Source organism: Ochotona princeps, chromosome 7 (assembly GCF_030435755.1).
Source record: "Ochotona princeps isolate mOchPri1 chromosome 7, mOchPri1.hap1, whole genome shotgun sequence".
NCBI classification, from domain to species: domain Eukaryota; kingdom Metazoa; phylum Chordata; class Mammalia; order Lagomorpha; family Ochotonidae; genus Ochotona; species Ochotona princeps.
In genome coordinates this window covers 72,607,289-72,628,690 of record NC_080838.1, presented here as the reverse complement: position 1 = coordinate 72,628,690, position 21,402 = coordinate 72,607,289, and the positions used below count along the sequence as shown (strand labels likewise).

The 21,402-nt window shown below is 39.0% G+C and overlaps 1 protein-coding gene across 1 annotated transcript in view; it reads right to left on the bottom strand.

Moving 5' to 3' along the window:
* Nucleotides 1-305: 305 nt before the first annotated feature.
* Nucleotides 306-21,402, bottom strand: part of TMPRSS11A (transmembrane serine protease 11A) — a 38,787-nt gene continuing 17,690 nt past the window's right edge. Inside the window, exons 5-9 of the mRNA XM_004590894.2 lie at nucleotides 17,499-17,537; nucleotides 15,464-15,635; nucleotides 8,622-8,881; nucleotides 5,757-5,899; nucleotides 306-761 (exon numbers count right to left, since the gene is read on the bottom strand). Of these exons, the coding sequence (XP_004590951.2) occupies nucleotides 600-761; nucleotides 5,757-5,899; nucleotides 8,622-8,881; nucleotides 15,464-15,635; nucleotides 17,499-17,537 (776 nt within the window). The 3' untranslated portion in view covers nucleotides 306-599. The remainder of the gene's footprint in view (nucleotides 762-5,756; nucleotides 5,900-8,621; nucleotides 8,882-15,463; nucleotides 15,636-17,498; nucleotides 17,538-21,402) is intronic.

Below are 21,402 nucleotides of genomic sequence, written 5' to 3'. Positions count from 1 at the left end.
ATGTGTGCGTGTGTGTGTGTTTAAAAATCACCAAAAGAGTTATGAAGATTCACAACTAAACAGGGGTATGTGATTTCTAGCTCGACCCCTCACTAAACTTGTTTTCTATTCCTTTCTTTTTCTGAGTATCTCTCAAGAGGTTGAGGAGTAGAGAGTTTACTTTTCATGTTGGCAAAGCTCCTTGGAAAACCTGAAAGAATAAGAAGAAAGAAAAATTCTGTCTGTGTGCAACAAGGAATGATAAAGAATTTCCTAAACTCTTTAAGACTTCCAAAGGTTTTTTCCTCTCAGGGGAACCCCCTGACACAGGCCTTCTAAAAATCTCATTGGCAATTGTCAGGAATGTTTCGTGTGACTCATACTCCAGCTAACATAATTTAAACAGCTAACTTTCTCTATTTTTTTTTCAAACCAGACAGAACAACACCTTCCTTTATCAATAGAACCCTTAATTGGTTGATTAGTGATTGTAAATGACGTCATGTTCCAGTCTCGTGCTGGCAGGGTTAGTCTTTATCTCGGATAATTGTGTTTCACCTTCTGACTACATGTCTCTTGTATGGCCTGCGTACAACTCTTCGTTTAACCTCTAAAGTGAATCAGAGGCCTGTTTTTGAAGCAATCCAGTGTCGATAATAAGTCACTTCTGTGTAGACACCAGGCTTGTTCTTCTGGCCGCAGTTATCACCCCAGCTCACAATTCCAATGAGGTACCAGGTATCTTTAAGATCTTTCGTCACTAATGGGCCCCCAGAATCTCCCTGTCAATAAAAAGGAAAGAAAATTGACCAAACATGCTATTTAAGTTATTTTGATGAATCACCTATTGTATTTCTAGAAACACATTAATGTATTGATAGATATACCAGTATAGAATATTTAGTGAAACCATGTATTTAAGCATCATAAATAAACTCAGTTAAGTTTCACTTTCCACATTGTAACAATTGTGTTAAACAACGGAAAGTTAAAAAAGAGAAATGGAAAGAATATAAAAAGGCTTAGAAAAGGGCCCACATCTTTGACCACCTGTTCTCAAGAGATAGTTATTCAGTGCCTGGACAGTCATCTAATTTCATATTGCATCTAATTTCATATTACTTAAATTACATGGTCCCAAATTGCTATTTTCTAGATTTAAACAGGGACTGGAATTAGGTTCCTGGCTCTAGCCTGGCCCAGGCTTGACCATTGCCGCCATTTGGGAAATAAACCAGTGCATAGAAGATCTCTCTCTTCATCCATCTCTCACTAAGTCTTGGTAATTCTGACTTACAAATAAATCTGTTAGGAAAGATTTGGACAATATATATTGATTTTTAAAATTATGTAGATAGGAATGTTAGCTGTTCATCTTTAAGAAATATTTATCTAGTTCGAAAATTAGAGTTACAGAGAGAAGCAGAGACAGAGGTCTTCCATCTACTGGTTTACTACCCAATTGGGCACAATGGCCAGCACTGAGACTTGCTGAAGCCAAGAGCTAGGAGCCAAGGGAGTCTTCCACACCCACTTTGGCCATCTTCCATTGCTCTTCTCAAGCCTTTAGCAGGGAGCTGGTTCAGAATGGGAGAAGTAACAAGAAAAGATGTCCATATAGGATGCAGATGCTGCAGGCAGCAGCTTACCACCGCATCACAGCTCATGACTTTACCTGCTACACCGTGGTGTTGGCCCCTGAAGTTCACTGCCTTACAACCTTTGTGACTTTCCCTCAGTACTTCTTCAGGCTTGGTAGCGTCTTCATTTCTGGCTACATTCACAGCTGAAGTTTATATTAATTTCGTGGTCTCAATGCTATCTATTTATGCATAAAGCATATTTTGTGTTTTTTTAATGGAAGATTTATTTTTTATGTGCAAGTCAGTTACAGAGATAGAGAGGGAGAGAGGGAGAGCGAGAGAGAGAGAGAGAGGTCTTCCATTCTCTGTTTCGCTCCACAGATGCAACTCCTGCCAGGGCTGGGCAGGGTAGAAGCCAGGAGCCAGAAGCTTCATCCAGCCCTGCCACATGGGTTCAAGGGACCAGGCATTTGGGCCATTTCCACTGTTTTCCCAGTCAAGTAGCATGGAGCTGGATTGAACATGGAACATCTGGGACACAAACCAGTGACCGTACTGAATCTTATATTGTAGGAGGTGGCTTTACCTGTCAGTCCACAACACAGGACCCTGAAGAACATTTTGATCATGTTTCCATTCTTTGGCTAACTTTGATGTCTTTTGCATTTGGCTAGTTTCATAGTTACAGGTAGCAGATGTTGAAAATTGAAAGCTCTATTAAGATCTAATAATTTTTATTAATGATAAGGAAAATCAGGTAAATTTCAGTTCTTTACTTTCTCTGAAGATGTCCCCCAGCTGAACATCAAGTGCATAGACACCTGCTCCTCCATCTTTCTCTGCCTCTTCTTGCCAGTGTTTTCCAATCTCTCTCTCTCTCTCTCTCTCACACACACACACACACACCACACACACACACACACACACACACACCCCTTCCCTTTTTTGCTCTGTTTTAGGCTGGTATAGATCTGTGATCCTGGGACTATCTGTCCCCATTTTTTTTGAGTTAACTTCTCAGGTGGCTTCGTAAGAAGTTATGGGATTGGCAGCAACTCAAAACTGTTGAACTATCAAAATCACTTGAGCAGGACCCTTGGAGCATGCCCCACATCAGGGACCTTGGATGGTTGGGAGGCTGGGTGGGGCTTCTCTCTTTTTCTTTCCCCTTACCCCAGATCCGGAAAAAAAAAAGTAACAATAATGATAATGTGGAAACAAAGGTCTTACCCACTTTCCTGTGACCTTTGGCCCTCTGTGCCCAAATCAGCTATGTAAAGATTACCAAAATAAAATTATTACAACAAGGAGAAAAAGTTACAGAAGGTATTTTTTTTTGAGTCATTGATGATTTAAAACGCTTTATTCTACTCAGACACTTGATGGCCAGTCTACACGGGCAGAAATCTAGTTGAAGTCATTGTCCCTTTGAAATCTGAAAGCATTTCCCACTGTCTTCTCCAGTTTTAGGAAGTTCTGGGTGGGTCTGATGCTCCTTCGTTTGAAGTTTTAAGTCAATGCTGTCATCTTAGTGTCTGACATGGGGTGATGGGGCTTGGAATGAATTTGTTGCAGCCAATGTCAGTTGGGCCTCCTTTGTCAATCTAAGGCAATACATTTCAGAATGGAGACAAGTGCTCTTGTTTCTTTGATAAGTCTTCCAGGTATCCTGCCTTCTCACATCTCTTGCTGATGGACCTGTTCATCTTCGCCTCTGTTTTTCTTCACTTTTTCTTATTTCTTCCCCCAAATATTATTTTCTTGAGATTTTTGAAAAATTTATCCTTTAATTTATCCACTGGATTTATGGAATTGTATCACTGGTCCACAATCTTAAAGCTCATTTTTCTCTGATTGGTACAAGTAAGAGGCTAGAACCTAGATTCGAAGCTCTATGCTTCTATGTCGCTTGATGCTCTTTATTCAGCGAATGGCGTCTCAGCTGTTAGCATGTGGAGAACTTTATCCTGTGGTCTTCTCCAGAGGAGAGCCCTACAATCTCCTGTTTTGGGAGAAAGTTAAAGGAATGGTATATACCTGCTATTGCGAGGGAAGAGTTTGAGGCTGGTCTCACATAATTCCCACACTGTCAGTCCCTGACTCCCCTCTGCTCACAGCTAAATAAGATGCCACTCAGTTCAAATGTCTTCAGATTCAACTGCTGGGATTCTACTTTTGAGGGAGGGAAGTTACATTGTGGGAAGTGGAGGGAGTGGTTACCTGGTAATTTAGGGCAGGGAGAAACGGGAGGTTTCAATTTTCCATTTTGTGGCTTTTAATCACGACTTTCTCTTTTTCTAGTTTATGCCTGACCCCAACCTTTGGTATCCTGTGAACTCTCAAATGCTGATTTTTTTTTCTTAAAATTAATATTCTGCATCTCTGTTCACCTAAGACATTTATAGTTTAACTTCTCTACTAAGTCAGTTAAAATTCTTCCTCTTCTTCCTTCTTCAAAGTTTTGTTTTCTTCTTGGTTTTTCTCTTTAGTTCTTTTTGGTTAATACCCTTTTAAAAAAAGATTGTGGATAGGGATTTGCCCTAGCAATTGAGATGGGGGTTAAGGTGACCATATCCACTATTACAATGCCTGGTTTGAATTCTTGCTCCTCTATTTCTTCTAGGGATACTCCTGGACTCATGAAGTATCCCTCTCATGTCCTCAACCACTCACTTTCAAAATGATGGGTCATCATTTGCCAAAACCCTACCTACTGTTTCCAGGGCTGATTTCAAACACCAAGGCTCTCCTATCAGAGTGGTGAGTACCTGTGTGTTTACGGAGATCTGTGGCAGAATCACAACTCTGGACAAAGTTGTTAAAGCTTTGTGTCTCTACGTTTCATCCCCTTGTCATTTGTCTTTTGCTCTTGCCTGACTACACCTTCGATTGAAAGGTTAAGGGTTTCCTCACTTTGTTTCCTCTCAAAGCAGGCTTTGGGACCCACCCTGAACATACAGGAGTATTTGTTGAGTTGTAGACCAGCATTTGATGTTGTTGCTGGACCTTCTGTTGCATGCCCAGTTACAGTCACTGTCTCAGGTACTTGTGCCTGAGTCAGTTTGCTGACTACGCCCCCTCCCCCATTTTTCCATGACTAAAGTTTTGGTTCATTACTCACTTGCACAGTCAGGCAAGAAGCTTCCCTCCCGTCTGTTCCCCAGTGTGTGGAGCCTTCTCTTCACCACTAATCATCCCTGAAACTCCTCGCTAATCTCCCTTTAGGTCTGGATCCCCTAGTCCCATCTGCTCCAGGGTTTCTCTTGCTTCCTTCAACCTGCTTCCCACCATCTAGACCTTTTGTTAAGCTCTGGATTCCTCTTGTCCATTTTTGGCAGAAGACTAGCTGTGAGGCCAATGACTTTCTTGCCCAGACCATGTGCTGTAAGTCCCCTGCTTCTTCTCAGATGGAAGCTCCCACATTGTGTTATTTGGGGAGACTCCGGGCAAGGCTTGCTGATACCCTGTATTCATGGGATTCTCATAGCCTGACTGCATGGAATTTTCACCCCTGTGGAGTTTTCAAGAATCTCAACTCAAATATCAAGTTCCTCCAGAAAGAAACATACTCAAGCTTTTCTTGGATAACGTATGTGCGAGGCAGATGTTGAACAACAGAGGAGAGCGCTGGGATGCAAACTCCCATATTTATAACTTGGCCCCATGTGACGTGCCCATTATGAACTACTCTCTTGCCCTTTGCACTCCTTAAGCTGTGACCTGACAGGTTTCTTGGGCTTCCCTTAGACCTACACTGTAACGTCACAGCTTTTTATTTTTGAAGCATGTCTTTTTTATAACATACTTTTCTTATTGTATACCTGAGGAAATGCCACTTTTTTAAAAATCTGACTTCAGTTACATAACATATCTGCGATACTTGCTCCCCCAAAACTTCTAAATAATTTATGTAACTTATATGAAATTATATTACAGTGCATCAAATCTAATAATTTCCGTTCTAGACTATGACTCTGTGAGAAAAACTTGGCTTTGTCAGTTTTGAATTTCTGCTTACTGAAAAATTTAGATTGTGTTTTTTACATTAAGAAACCTGATAAAAGTTTAGGTTTAGAACTTTTTCAATCTGACACAATATTTATATTTTGTACTAATATAAAGGACACAAAACATTTTCTGGGCCAGATTCATTTTTTGTGACTTAGTTAAATCAAAATAATGTTTTCAACTTACCCTGCAGGCATCGTAAATTCCTTCCAAATATCCAGCGCAAAACATTCCAAACTTTATATCATTGCCATATACCTGTGGTTGTTTGCACACATCATTACTTATGAGTTTCAGTCTGGCTTCTCTTAGGTCGTTTTGAGATTCCCCTTAAGAAAAACATAGTAATTTTAGTACTCGCAATCAGCATCCCTAGCTAGATTGAAGCAGAGAGACCATTTTTAATATTTTGTTTTATTTCATTTATTTTGAAACACAGAGTTACAAAGACAGAGAGGGACAGACTGAGACAGAAAGGGACAGACTGAGACAGAGAGGGACAAACTGAGAAAGAGGGAGATCTTCAGTTTGCTGGTTTTCCTCCCAAATGGCCTCCACAGCCAGGGCAGGACAAGACCGAAGCCAAGGACCAGGAGCTTCATCCAAATCTCCCATGTGTTTGCAGAGGCCCCAATACTTGGACCATTTATCATTGCTTCCCAAGGTGCATTAGCAGGGAGTGGGATGGGAAATGGTGCAGCCAACATTTAAAGTGGCTCCCATATAGAATGCTGGAAATACAGGCAGGAGCTTAGCTCACTATACCACATTGCCTGTCTCACAGATATGTTTTTTTCTTAATATTTTTATGCTAAAATTGTCATACAGAATGAGTTTAATGTAACTAGTTTCTAAGAAAAAAAGATTTTCTGCATATAATTTATTACATTTACCAAATACTATCCTATAACATTTTATACATATTGTTTCAAGCAAAAACGAACATAGAAATTCAGTTTCTTATGTCTTTATTTCAGGAACAATTAATTAGTATACTTAAAGGTGTCATTGCATTTCATAAAGTTTGCACTTATGGGTCCCAGAAAGCTCACAGATAGTTTAAGTGCCTGGATAATCTTTCTAGATGTGATAAAATAACTACAGTACTCTGTGCATTTGCTTTGTACCCTATATTTTATGAAGGACTTTCACATATATCCTTTCTTGAATAAAACTGAACAAATCAAACATAGAGGAAGCGCGTCTTAGTAGGAAGCACTCTAAGTGACAAGGATAAGATGCTCATTTCACCACTTTTATTCAGCATTGCACTGGAAGTGCTAGCCAGAGCAGCCAGGCAAGAGAAAGGAAAAAAGGGCTCCAAAATTTGAAAAGAGGGAGTCAGACTGTCTCCACGTTCATATATGGAGGAAACCCCAGACTCTAGCAGACCACTGTTAGAACTGAAAAACAAATTTAGCCAAGTTGCAAATAAAATATAACATCCAAAATCAGTTGCATTTCTATGTAACAACAGCGAATTAAATGAAAAAATGAAATCAATAAAATTTACAATAGCTACAAAAAACAAGCCAGAAACAAGTAAAGAAAAACCCCATTAAAATAAATTTAACAAAAAAGATGAAAAGTGACAGCTGTAAAATACAGAGCAAAGAAATGGGAGAGAATAGAAAATATGGAAAGGAATGTAATGGTCATAAATGACAGAGTTAATTGCAGTAAAATGTTCATAGTGCTCTAAATAATACGTAGATCCAATGCAAGTCCCGTCCAAAAATATCCATGCAGCTATTCACAGAAATAAAGATCCTAAAATCTGCAGAAATTAAAAAGAAAAACCCTGAATTGTCAAAATGAGCTGGTAAAAAAAGAACAAAGCAAGAAGCACTGCATTACTGACTCTAAAATATGCTACAAAACTATAACAATCAAAGCAGAATGATATTAGCATAAATTAAAAATGACACACAAGCCCAGCATTGTGTGTTCCAGGGTCACCAGCATCCCCATGTGGGAGCTGATTCTGGTCCCTGCTGTTCCAAGACCGGCTGTCATCAATGCTGTGCTGTTAGTGCTGGCTGGGAGAGTCTGGCTCCTCATTCACACGACAGCGGATCGATTTCTGTGGCCACTGCAGACTGGACATCCACTAAACCAACAGGGAATTGCAATGTTCCCAGACCCCCCCCCCCATCATTCTGAAGCACAGATTGCAAACTGTGTCTGGAGACAAAACCCACCAGAGAGGTGCAAAGCAGGTGTCAGATTTGCAACTCTACAAAAATTGGTAAACTAATATTTTCAGTGACTGAAAGAATGACAAAATCAATGAATATTTTAGCTTGTCTGAGATGGACCAAACCGCATGGAGTATTTGAAAATAATCTAGAGACCACAAAGCATATTTTTGTCCAAGGTAGAGCCAGGTAATTCCTTGTTCCATGGGCTTATCACTAGTTATATATATATATATATATACATACATACACACACACACACACGCATATGTAAATTGTATTGAGTTTGGGGAGTAAATTTTGTCATTCTTGCAGAGCTGTTTTTTCATCTTAAAATCAAAGACTTCAAAAATATGCCTGAGAGTGCACAATTCATGTTTAGATGAATACACCTGGTTGAATCATTTTAGACAGCATGTTCTGATGATTTTTCAGTATTGTTAACACTAAAGTACAGTGTGCTGCATGACTGATGAGGGTACTCCCGACACAGACGTCTGGGATTTCTGCGGCACGGGGCTTGGGGGTGCAGGGAGTGGTGGGGGTGAGCAATGTTCCCGAGTGTGGATGGTGTAAACCTTGAGTTGTTGTTGTTGCCCAGGTTTGCCACTATGTGGCGCCAGAATCCCTCCAAACACTGTAAACTGAGTGCATCTGAAACCCGCCTTCATTGAATCCCAAGCAATTAAGGCTAAAATTTTCTGGTTTCACCAGATTTCCTATGTTTCTACTGGTTGCAAATTAAGAACTGTGTCTTGTCCACTCAAGCTGTGTAGAGATGGCAGGCAGGGTAATGCTGGCGGAGAGATGTCGGTAGGGTTTAGTGCTGTGCTAACTTTTCTGAGATGCTCACCACCGTAGTAAAGTGCTCCAAATCCCGTGATGTAGACCGTGGAGTTTGGACGGAAGGAAGCAGAAGCTTCCGGCAAACACACGCGGCGTATGTCATCCGAAAAAGTGACTCTGGGAGAGAACTGCACCACAGCAATGTCGTACTCTCTCGCCGGGGAGCGGTACCGCTCATGGACAACGATTCTCTTAACGTTTCTTTTCATTAAGGGAGGGTTGATCGTCGTCCCGAAACTGACAGTCCATTGACGTGGATTTGCATTGCTGGAAAAGGTTGGAAAGAAGTACAATACGTGAATTTCACAAGATTCTTGCTTGCAATGATCGTTTTCTGCAGTCTACAGGTAAAACACATGCAACTGACATATTAGGTTTGAAATTAAGTACAGAATTATTGCAGCTTAGAAACACAAGTCACGTGCAGTATCATTCGTGTATTCCTTCAGCGAATATTTATTGAGCATTCATGAGGCAAATCTTATCCAAAGAGCTGGGAATAAAGTCATGAACAAGACAGAAGATTTCTGTTCATGGCAAGATGAGAAGGAAAATGGTCAAGATAAATTAAGAAGTAGATAACGTCGATGAATAAGACCATGAAGTAAACGAAATAGGATGGTGGGAAAGAATACTAGGGGTAGTCCAGAAAGACTTTTGGGGGTGTGTGTGGCATATTTGGTTAAGATATAGTTGATGGGAAGTCAGCCACGAAATTAGGACCACGTTTTGAGGCCTTGGGCTTGATGGGCTACAATTCAAGACATGAGGGAAAGAGTCATGGAGGATGAGGTTGGAGAAGTTAGACAGAAATGGCATTTTCCCACGTGGGTGCAGGGTCCCAAGGCTTTGGTCTGTCCTCAACTACTTTCCCAGGCCACAGGCAGGGAGCTGGATGGGAAGCAAGGCTGCCGGGATATGAACTGGCGCCCATGTGGGATTCTGGCAAGTTCAAGGTGAGGACTTTAGCCACTATGCCATCATGCCGGGCCCCAGCGAATGCTTTTAAGGAGAGGAATGATATAGCCTAGTCTACATTAAAAAAAAAATAATAATGGTTCTTCCTGGAGAACAGGGCGTTGCTGCTTAGGGCGGATGTGGTCAAAGCCCTTGGGAGATGACCCACAGCTGGTGCTCACAGATGGCCTTGAGTGACTGCTGGCTCATGGTACTCACGGACTTCAAAGAGATGACTTGGTAATGGTGATGGCCGTCTAGGAAAGCACTTCAAGAAGTTTTAGTAGGTGGAACTGTCCAGTACCAGATGTCGGCCTGCCCCTCTCTGCTCTTCGTTTCCTAGGATTCTGTCCTCACCAAAACACATCTACTCAGAGCAAGATTAATGTCTTGGACTAAATCCTTGAAATACAGTTATCCATAAGAGACAGGCACCATCCATTTACATTAGATTGTCTCTTAAAATGATAATTTGATAGATGGCTTTAATCATAGAAAAAGCATATACACATATCATTGGGGTTTAACTTCAGTTTGGAAGCTATTAGTCATACTGGGATTATTATTTGTTTCCTTCATATACCATTTTGATATTTAAAATAGTCAAATGAGAAAAGCTGTAAAGGACCACTAAGGAACTTACAACATAAATATTGACATGTTGGTTTATAAATTGGTCTGCTGTGAATTTTATGGGTGCAGAGCAGTTTTCACAAAAATTCTTACGTAAATGAATTTATCATAAATAAAATTTATGATCATGAGCTTGTAAAGGTCAGATTTCAAATTATCTTTACTCAAGTGGGAAGGGTCATTCTGGAACTTTTGAGGAATGGAGTGATACTATTTAATATAGCTTGTATTTATTATGCTTTTAAATGACAAACCTTAAAATAATGACATACCAAATCAAGATTAAGAATGAATTTTCTGAACTTTTACCTTAAGCTGAAATTAAAAAGATGGACTTTAATAGTGATAAATATATTTTTACTAAAAAATGTTCATCTCTTAAGTGTTGTCAATATTAAAATGAAATAATATCAAATAATCTCAGAGCATGAAAGATCGTTAACAAGTAATTTTATTTTTTAGATTAATCCGGAGTTTGAAGGAAATTTTGGCATCAGGAAGACATGTGCTGGCTTTAGTGCTGCCATCCCCTGACATTGCAGCCACGGGCAAGTTGCTTCATTTTCCTAATTTCCTTCATTTAAAAAAAACATGGGAAGGAGGGGGAGCTTCAAAGGAGAGTTTCCCTGGCAAGTTGGATGTCAGAATTGCATAAAGCGAATTACTATGCTCCTAACCAAATAGCATAGTGGAGTTTAATACTTGGCAGTGGTTGTTACAAAAACACTTTCAAGTTGTGAGTGTTTATGCTTGAACTCTCCTGCAATGGAGGCTATGTTCTTTAGAATCTCTTTCTTAACCTTGGATTTCCTTTCTTTGAGAAGTTCTGCCTGTTAGCAAGTCCTTTCTTGATTTCCCAGCTCTCTTCTCCGTGAGAACACCTCATAAGTTCTAGTGTAACTATCAGCTGTACTAGACTTTTCTCAGAATATACTTGTTTTTTGGTCCTAAGGTAATGTTTCTCAGAGTTTGAGGTACACACAAATAATCACAGGAGCTTACTCAAATGTGTCTCCTGCCTGTTTCTGTAGGTCTGGGGTGGGCTCCGATATCCTTTCATTTCTAATAAACGACCTAATGATGTGGAAGCGTTTGATCTGTGCATCTTACTTTGAAGGTCAAAGCTTTATGAAAATATCACTCCTTTCCTTTACCATCCAACACTGTCTAATGTAAAAGCATTTCATTTTGTCAAGGTCTCTTTTAAATGTCACCCTGGATACAGTCTCTGTGCCAAATAAAATTTGATCAATTGAGTGCCTTGCATCCTGTTGATTCAGTTAATGAAATCATAGTCACAAAATAGCGCTGTGACAAGTGACTCAAAGAGAACTACGTTTTGTAAGAAATTCTAAACTATTCTTTTTAAAACTTAAAGCATTTCCTACTCTCTGTAGTGATACAATTGAGTTTTTGAGTTTTGAGTTTTGAGTTAGTTGAGTTAGGCTCAACGAACCTAGAGCCTTATATTTATTCTTTTTTTTTAATTTCATTTTATGACACAGTTTCATAGGCTCTGGGATTCCCCCAACCCTCCCTTACATTTATTCTTGCTAAACTTAAAATTTGCGTGTTACTCATTATTGTTAGATAACTAAGGTTCTTTTCAATTTTATGTTTTTCTTACCCAACACTCTAGTTTCAAGCCTTATGGTATTAGTTGATTTGTTGAGCATAACTTCCACATCATCTGCTAAGTCTATAAAAATCTATTGTCTAAGACACAGTAAAGGCTATAAATGTATCGTTAGTAGTTCAACAGACGCTCTGAATCATCCAGCTTTTGGTAGAGGTGCTTAGTTGCTAAGCTGCTTGCTGCCTGTGCATTTAATTTATATTATTTATTTTTCTCTAAGCCTTCCTATTTTATTTGTCACATGTGATAGTTGTCTTACGATCTATTTTGACGTGTTTGTTTCTTGGAAGCGTATTGAAGGGATATATTGACAGTAAGCAAACTAGAGGAGAAAACAATGTGATGGAGTCTGCAAAGCTGGTGCTGGGGAAATGGTCGCGATGCCTACGCTTCATTCATTCATGCTTCAGAGACTCTCAACAATTTTATGCTTGCTGTGAACAATAACTAAGAAATTCTTTTAACATAGACTACAGAAGAAATAAACCTGCTCTCTCTTGTTCCAGGTAAAACAACAAACATTAGTGGTAGAAAGTATTAGAGTGCACATTTAGTGTTAAATGCTACTAAGGTGTCTTGTGGGTGCTTGGTGCGGTGGTAATGCCATCTGTTTATCAGAGTTTTTCAGCTCTGTTTCTGATACCAGCTTCCTGCTAATTCACACTGTGGAAGATCCAGGTGATGGCTTATGCATTCCGGTGTTTGCCAGTCGTCTGGGAGGTCTTACTTGAATTTGGGACTCCTGGCTTTTATGAGGCCCAGCCTTGAATATTGAGAACATGTATGAATCAAAAGAAATAAATGTGATTTAAAAAATAGAACTACTTATTACAAATTGAACCAACTTTGGCAAAGTAAACTTCCTACTACATGCCCAAACTAGACACCTACATAAGAAACTTTGAACTCCTAACAAATAAGTCTATAGAACCCTCATGATTTTTGATCATCAAGAATCTGTATAGAATCTTACAGAAAATAATAGAGGGTAAACCTGACCAATCAATTGTCAATGACATATTGAGTGGGGGAAATGTGAGCCTGTTTCTTCTAAGACCTAGAGTTAGAGGCATGAATGTCCATAATCATTGCTCTTATTCAATACAGAATTTGAAGTTTGAACCAGAGAGGTTAGTCTAGACAAATACATAAAAGGTATACAAATAGGAAAGGAGGAAGTCGAATTGTACCGGTATACAGATGGTATGATTTTATTCATAGAGGAATATGAAGACTCTATTTAGAGACTATTTGAACTGCTGAATTTAGTAAAGTTCAAGATACAAAGCAACTCACAAAAATAATAACATTTTTATAAATCAGTAATGAATTTTGTAAGAAAGAGAGCATAATAACAATCTCATTTAAAAAAATCATTTGACTAAATTTAACCAAGGATGTTAAGGAATTCTATACTGAAAATTACATCACAACAATGAAAGAAATTGGAGAGGACACAAAAGATTGATATATTTTCCCCTGTCTGCAAAATGAAAGAGCATATTACTAAAACATGCATATTACCTGAAACAAGGTTCAGATTCAATGCCATCAAAATATGAACTACATTATTGATGGAACTAGAAGAAAATTCCCGAGTCACAAAAATCCTCAAGTAGCCAAAGCAATTCTGAACAAAAAGACTACAAGTATCACAATACCAGATTTCAAGATGTATTATAAAACGATTGTAACCCAAATGAGGAATTGGCACACACACACACACACACACACGACAAAAAGGGCAGTGGAACACAACAGAGGCTCTAGAAATGAATCCATGGATCTACAACATACACTTGATAAAAATATGGCTGGGGAAAGGACAACCTTTCCAGTGAGCAGTGCTGGGAAACCTGGATGTCCATATGCAGAGGAGTGAAACTGCTTCCCTCCACCTCTCTGTTTGACCTAAATGGATCCAAAAGGGTCAAAGTGGACCAAACTTCTAAATGTAAGATGTGAAATTAATTATGAAATTGCCAGAAGAAAATATAGAGGAAATACTTCCAGACATCAGTATAGGCACCGACTCTTTGAATAAGAACTCAAAGTAGAGGCAACAAAAGCGAAACTAGACAAATGGGATTATATCCAAATTCAAAGGTTCTGTAGGGCAAAGGAAATAGTCACAAACTTGAAGAGACAGCCTTTAGAATGGGAGAAAGTACTGGCAAATGACACAATTGACGAGGGATTGCTATAAAGTATTTGTAAACTCCTCAAAAACAACACAAAGAAGCACTCTGGTTAACAAAGAATTAGAGCAGAAATTTTTCAAAAAAAAAAAAAAAAGAAAGAAAGAAAGAGAAAGAAATAGAGTTGACCAACATGTACATGAACAAACACTCAACATTATCAAGTGTCAGGAAAGTGTAAATTGGTAGCGCTGGACTGGGGCAGGCACTTGGGCGGACAGGTAAGGCATTGACTGGAATGCTTATATCCCACACGGGAGCACCTGCATTTGAACCTCAGCTACACTCCCAGTTCCTGCTTCTGCTAATGTGCACCATTAGCAAAAATTGATGGTTCAACAAGTTCTGGCCCTGTCGTCCACCTGAGTGTGCAGCTCCAGGTTTCAATCTGGCCCAGTGCCAGCTACTGTGATCCAGCATATTGGAATTCTCTCTGAATTTAAGCCAGGTGAATAAATTTCAAAAATTTAAAACTCTAGTGAATTATCATCTTATGCCAGTTAGAATAGTTAGTATCCAAAAGCGAAAAAATGGCAACTACTGGCAAGAATGTGCAGAAGGTACAAATTAGTACAGCCAGTGTGGGATCAAATTAGTAACAGCTAGTTTGGGGAACAAATTACTACAGCCAGTAACAGAGAACAGCATGGAAGTTTCTTAAAAATAGTGAGTAAAATGATCATAGACTCCAGATATCACACTTCTGAGTGCATATCCAAAGGAACTGAAATTGGCATATGTAAAATACACTGGTTATTGTAGCACTATTCACAATGGTCAGGATGTAATCAGTCTAGATGTTCATAAAAGATGAGTGGATAAAGAAAATATGATATATGTATACATACATGTTGGAACAGCAATGATTCAAAAAATAAGATTCAAGTCTTGGCTGCCCCACTTCTGATCCAGCTTCTTGCTAATGTGCCTGGAAAAGCAGTGGAGGATGACCCAGGTCCTTGAACCCCTGCATCCTCATTGGAAACATGGAAGAAGCTACTGGCTCCTGACTTCAGGTTGACCCAGCTCTGCCTAGTTGTCCATTTGGAGAATAAACCAGTAAATGGAAGACCTCTGTCTGTCTCACCCTCACTCTTCCCACCCGCCCCCCCGTACCTTGCCTTTCAAATAAATGAAAATAAACCTTACAAATTCCAGTGACTTGATTTATAAATACGGGGATAACGATTGTTATCCTAACTATTAATACAAAAGGTTTCAAGTAAGTAAAGTAAGCATTCAAGTGTAGCATTTTTTTTCAGAAGAAGTTGGTGTTCTTATTTCACTTTAATCATATTTGGTACATTCATAGTGCTGAGAATATGATAAAACTCAGGGATTTATTACTACTACTGTGGTCCAGGATTTAAGGTCAAAGCTTCCTTCTCTATTATTGTTTTTCGTGATAGAGTTCCAAAGGCTTACTTCTTAAAGCAGTGTGCTGCAGTGATGACCCACGTATTGCTAATCAAGGTAGCACCACACTGATGGATGTTATCACGCTGAAGGGAAGCTTGCCAAGGCCAGGCAGCCCTGGCTGCAATGTCTCCAGACATGATTCGGTTGACTATTAATGGGACAACTCGTTTGCCACAACCTGGAAAAGATGAGATCATTAAATTATAAGAAATCTTGCTCTGATGTTTGAAACTGAGCCTCCATATAGTATCATCATGGAATATTTGCATCTGCCATTCTATAAGCATGTATTAGTTGATTCTCCATTCTTCATATTTCCTGATGTGTTCAGGCTTTTCCCACTCCCTACTTCTGTAAATGGTGTATTGCCTACAGAAGCTATGTTAGCATGCAAAGATTTGGCACAGCATACTGGGTTAGATTAACCCTGGAGACTTGGTACATTAGATATCTAGATACGTTGGCAGCTTCTACTGGACTGTTGTTTCTCAGGGAATTCAGCAGTGTTACACTGCTATGAAGTCCTTCCTTACAGAATAACAACTCCCCATGGCCACACAGACATGCATTTGTTTGAATCCCTCCTCTCCTCTGTTTCCTGAGCAACTGGTTCCTAAAGTCTGCAGGTGTAATTGCACTATGTCTAGTTTCTCACTCTCAGGATACAGGGATCCCTGCTTCCACACAAACATTGCATTCTGTGTGGTCAGGAATAAGCATGGACTCTGTTCTGGGGATCTGACCAGAGATGAACTTGTTACTTAGGCTTCATTCCATGAATTAAGTCTATTTAAGAGCAAAGTGCTAGTAAAGAAAATATATGCTCCAAGTAGGTTTGAGAATCCAGTTTTCTGGTACTGATTATACACTGCCTCTGTGGCCAGCTAGTTCAGAGGCCTCTGTCACTGCTGTTCTGTGGTTTGGACTGCAGCAGCTTGTGGTGCCTCATCTCAGGCACCATAACAGCTTCCCAATGCCTTGGTCTGCTGCCAGTCTTTTCTCTCTAGCACGCTCTCCCTGCTGCAGGCTGAGAGATCTCTAAGTGGCAAGCACTCTCTAGTGACTTGTGACTGTCCTCTAAATAAGAGGAAGACACTCTATTGGGTTTCCAGTCCTTGTTTCTGTTCATTGCTCCCCTGTCATATGCCCTCAGTTCCTATTCTACCCATTCTAGCATCTTTCAGTTGCAAAAAATGAGCTCTCTCTGGTGCTGAAGACATCTTTATAAGAGGCTGCCTCTGGCTGGGACACTCATGTCACCTATTGCTTGATCCGTGGCCTCTCTCTCCCTTTTATCTTGAAGATCACTTTCCAATCTCACAAGAACTGGGTAGCTTGGATGAATTCTTCCAGCATGGTGTAGAGTGTATTTACATATTTTAATACTTCTTGATTTATTTATGCCTTTCTTATTCTTTGAACACTAACTTGTGTGTTAGTTTCTCATAATGAAAAACTACCAGTCCTGCCACACTTTCTGGTATTTGGCAGATGTTAAAAGATATTTGCTAAGCAAATGAATAAATAGGTAAATATAGATATTTGACATGTTTCCAAAGGGCAGGGACAAATGCCTGTAGAATATTGCTCAAATTCAGGACCAATTTAAAAAATCTTCCAGATTGTAGGCAAGTAGTTTGAAATAGATCGGTAAAGCTTTTGCTAACTAAGGGGATAAGAATATTAAGCATGTATTCTAGGCCAGCCACTGATAGAAGTTTCTTTCCTCTATATGGATCATTTTCATACTTTTAATCTTTCAGCAGAAAACACATTTCATAACATGAAATAAATTTCAAAAGCAAGTCCACATTTTCCAGACCAGAAACATGTATGTACTTCAAATTATAAAATGTCTTTTTTGAATATGACTAAAAGATCAGTCTAAGACTTACAAAAAATGCATTTGACATTTGTTGCCTGATTGTTATTCTCACCCAAAGATATTGTGGGACATAGGTAGGAAATTATGAGCTAAGATTTGAAGATGTCCTTTCTGATGTGGAAGTTGAACTTGTTTATTTAAACTAACTAGACTTACATGCTTGGACAGTTAGCTCTCCTGTTGATGAGCTCATTGCTGAAAAACATAGAGCAAAGAATGGTAATATGAGATTCTCCTAGATGGCCTCAATAACCAGGAATTATCAGAGAAATCTGATCATATGTAGATAGTAGACAATTGGACATACAGATCAGCCAGGATAATGACTATCTAATAATAATTTTTGAAGAGACTTATGGGCAACTAGTAATTAGGTGGATAATATCTTAAACAGTGCCTGAGTAAGGCATAAACAGTATATGATTAAAACCCATGTATGTAATTGCAGTTTTTCAAAGTGTAGGGTGAGATCTCCTTGAGTTCCACTTTAGGAGATGGGAGAGAGGGAACCAGGAGAAGCACGCCAGGCTTTCCATCCAGCCTCCTAGGATTTTACATGAACCTTGCTTTTCTAAGAATTTATGATAAAAAAAATTGAAGGGCCTGGTGTGATAGCCTAGTGGCTGAATCATTGCTCTGCAACCTCTGGGATCCCGTATGGGTGTGATTCATATCCCAGATATTCCACTTCCAATCCAGCTCCCTGTTGATGGCCTGAGAGGGCAGTGAAGGAGGGCCCAAGTCCTTGGGATCCCACACACCTGTGTAGGAGACTCAGAGGAGGCTCCTGTCTCCTGGCTTCAGATCAGCTCTGCAATGGTCCGTGCAGTCATGTGGGGAGTGAATCAGTGGATGGCAGATCTTTCTCTCTGTCTCTCCTTTTCTCTGTCTCTCCTTTTCTCTGTTATATCTTCTTTCCAACAAAATTAAAATAAATCTTTAAAAAAAGGTTTTTTTTTTTTTAGAAATATGTCCACATGAACTATCCTGAAAATATTTCTAAGATACAGTTTCCTGAGTGATCACAATGAATTTTTCTCATAAATACATGTTTTTGTATACTTATTCAACAATTGCACAATATTGGTAACCACCTAAGATTAAATTCTGTCAGTTTTCTGCAAAGTTAGGAAAACTTATAAACACAAACTTTTAACCTGGTATATGTATACACCAGTTTCATGTTATATATCATAAATGATTTTTGATTGTTAGCCTTAATAAAGAGGAAAAATAAACCTAAATTAGTGAAAAGTTTATTAAAGCTGTTAATATTTCATATTAAAATGGCTTACTAAGAAGAGGAAGATAAACCATTTTGGTCTCTCCTCCCAGTGCTACTTCCCAGACTTGCATTGTCAACATCTTAGTCTCTCCATGGTGCAAAATAACATTGTTTGAATCTACCAACTTTCTATAAATCTTTCTTAGGAAATTAGTTGTGATAAACTGTAAAAACAGGAAATTTGGAAATAATCTAACACAAGGAATCTCATAGAAGCATCTCTAAATGACTGCGTAGTAATGAATCAGTTGCTTATTATGTATGTCCAATGCCTATAGAAAAGACACAATTTTCTGTCAAATACTGTAGTTTGTTTAATTTAGAAAATTTTATTAAATTTGTCTTTAGTAAAACATTAAGATGGAAAACAGTATAATGATAGAACTTTTAACTTAAAATCTGGTCTTTTTATTCTCCACTAGGTGAGCATAATGGTTGTGAGTGTAATTGGATTCTTGATGATGGGATTTTCAGAGAGAATGGTTATACTTGGAGCCATAATACAACATAGAATTAACTGGTTGCTTAATGTTTTAATCTTGATCCAATATTTTTACTTTTCAGATATAGGAATAAAAACAATAACAAGACATTGTTGACTACCTAACGCTGAATTTTCAAAATCTCACAGGGCTCTCTGAAATATATGTATCCTGATGGGAAATGAAGTTGTGTGAAACATGACCATGATATACTTGACCAGAGTCCTGGTGTTTGAAATGTAAAGCAGGTGATTTTCACTTTTCTTTGACACATTGCATATCCTGGGGGACTCACATCACCTATTTATTTGTCAAAGTAAAACACAGATTCCTGAAAACTATGGTTAAATGTTGGGTTGCAGGGTAATATTCTTGACTTGGTCTACGGGATCCACGAGTCCAAAAATTAAGTGTTCCTGAAACACAGTGCTTTTGTATCTAAGAATTACTTAAAGGATCCCTCTGAACTTTCCCTTAGTTTTTTCTGCTCTGTACATTTGTCTGAAAACTCCAAGATTTTAGTTCTTTCTGTGACCGTCACAATAATGCTTCATTTCCAAAGCATATGCACTACCTGACAGCTTTCTCAGTAACCTCTGTGTTCTAACATTGTTTCCTATTTTCTCATATCTTCTCATAATATCACAATTCTGCATATGAGAATACAGAAAGAAAAGCAGGGGCTGATTACCTGGGTGATCCTGCAGTGACTCAATGGGGTTAGAATTAGTTAGAGACCTCCCAAATCAGGTTTCCCATCAGCACAACCTGCCTTTTAATCAAGTGCAGTCATTAAAGTAAGATGAAACTCACAACCAGTGGGAGACAAAAAGACCAGGCAGGCAGTGACCATGTCATGCTTTATTTCTAGCTTCTGATGACCCAGCCTTCTAAAATCCTGACAAATTAAGTGGTTATTGGAAACTACAGAGAACATAGCACGTAACTTACCAGAATGGCCACAATTTCACAACTTCAATTCATTTGCCTTCCCACCTAACAAAGAGGGTGGATTAGGCAGTTTGCAGCTTCCTTCCTCCTGGCTGGGAGAGGTCCACAGCTTTATTCCCGGAGTAGCTGACTCTTTGTCCCATCAACAAGCCTCTGCCCATTCCATTACCTTAGATATTTACTTCCTGATAAAGTTTCCTCCTGCAGATCCAGCTATATCCTTGTAAGGGCAGCACACCCTGTTTCAATTACTCGCTTTGATTCTGTTCTGTGATTCTGGGATCTATTGGAATTTGTAAGGAATCTGCACTTGGGGCTAGAAACAGATGCAATTTTGTGGACAAGGGCAGAGCACTTTGTCTTGCTGTGCCCTATAGAATCTTTAATATGATAATATAAAGGATAGAATTTCATAGGCAATATTTCTAAAATATGTTTCCATACAAAACCCTTTTTCACAGTGCCTCTTAAAATTAGAAATTAGAAATCCAAACTTCAATCTCATCTCCCTTCAGATATTAGATTCCTTGTGTTCTTTTTTCTTTCCCATCAATAAAGATGAATTTACTTAGTTCATTGGAATTAGATATTGCTTGTAAAGAACATAGAGATAGGGACTAGCATTGTAGCTCACAGGTTAAGCTGCCACTTGCCCATATCAAAGTATCAGTTTGAATCTTTTCTATTCTTTGATTGTTTTATTAGAAAGTCAGATATACAGAGAGAAGGAGAGACAGAACGATCTTCTGTCTCTTGTTTCACTCCCCAAAGAACTGCAAGGACTAGAGCTGAGCTGAGCTAAAGCCAGGAGCCTCTTCTGAGTCTCCTACATGGGTGTGCGGGATCCCAAGCACTTGGACCCTCCTTCACTGCCTTCTTAGTCCATAAACAGAAAACTGAATTGGAAATGGAAGAGCTGGGACATGAACTAGTGCCCGTACAGATATGGATGCTTAGAGGTGGAAAATTCTCCCTGCTGAACCACAGTGCCAGCCTGCTGTTATTTTAATTCAGTTTCCTGCTAATGTGCCTCAGAAGGCAGTGGAATGTGGCCTGAATGATTGGTACCCTGCCACCCCATGTGGGAGAAGAGGCTGAAGTTCCCAGCTCCTGGATTCAGATGGCTATTACGGCCATTTATGGAATAAATTAATAGATGGAAAATTTCATTCTGCCTTTAAAAAAATAGGTACATGTTTTTAAGAACATATAGGTTTTGATAAGTGTTGGTTTTCTTTCATGTAAATAAGTTATAGATACAGTGGGTTAAGGTACCACTTGAAACACAAATATCAGGAAACATAACGTCTGATTTGAGTCCTGGATGCTTCAAATTTCTGGT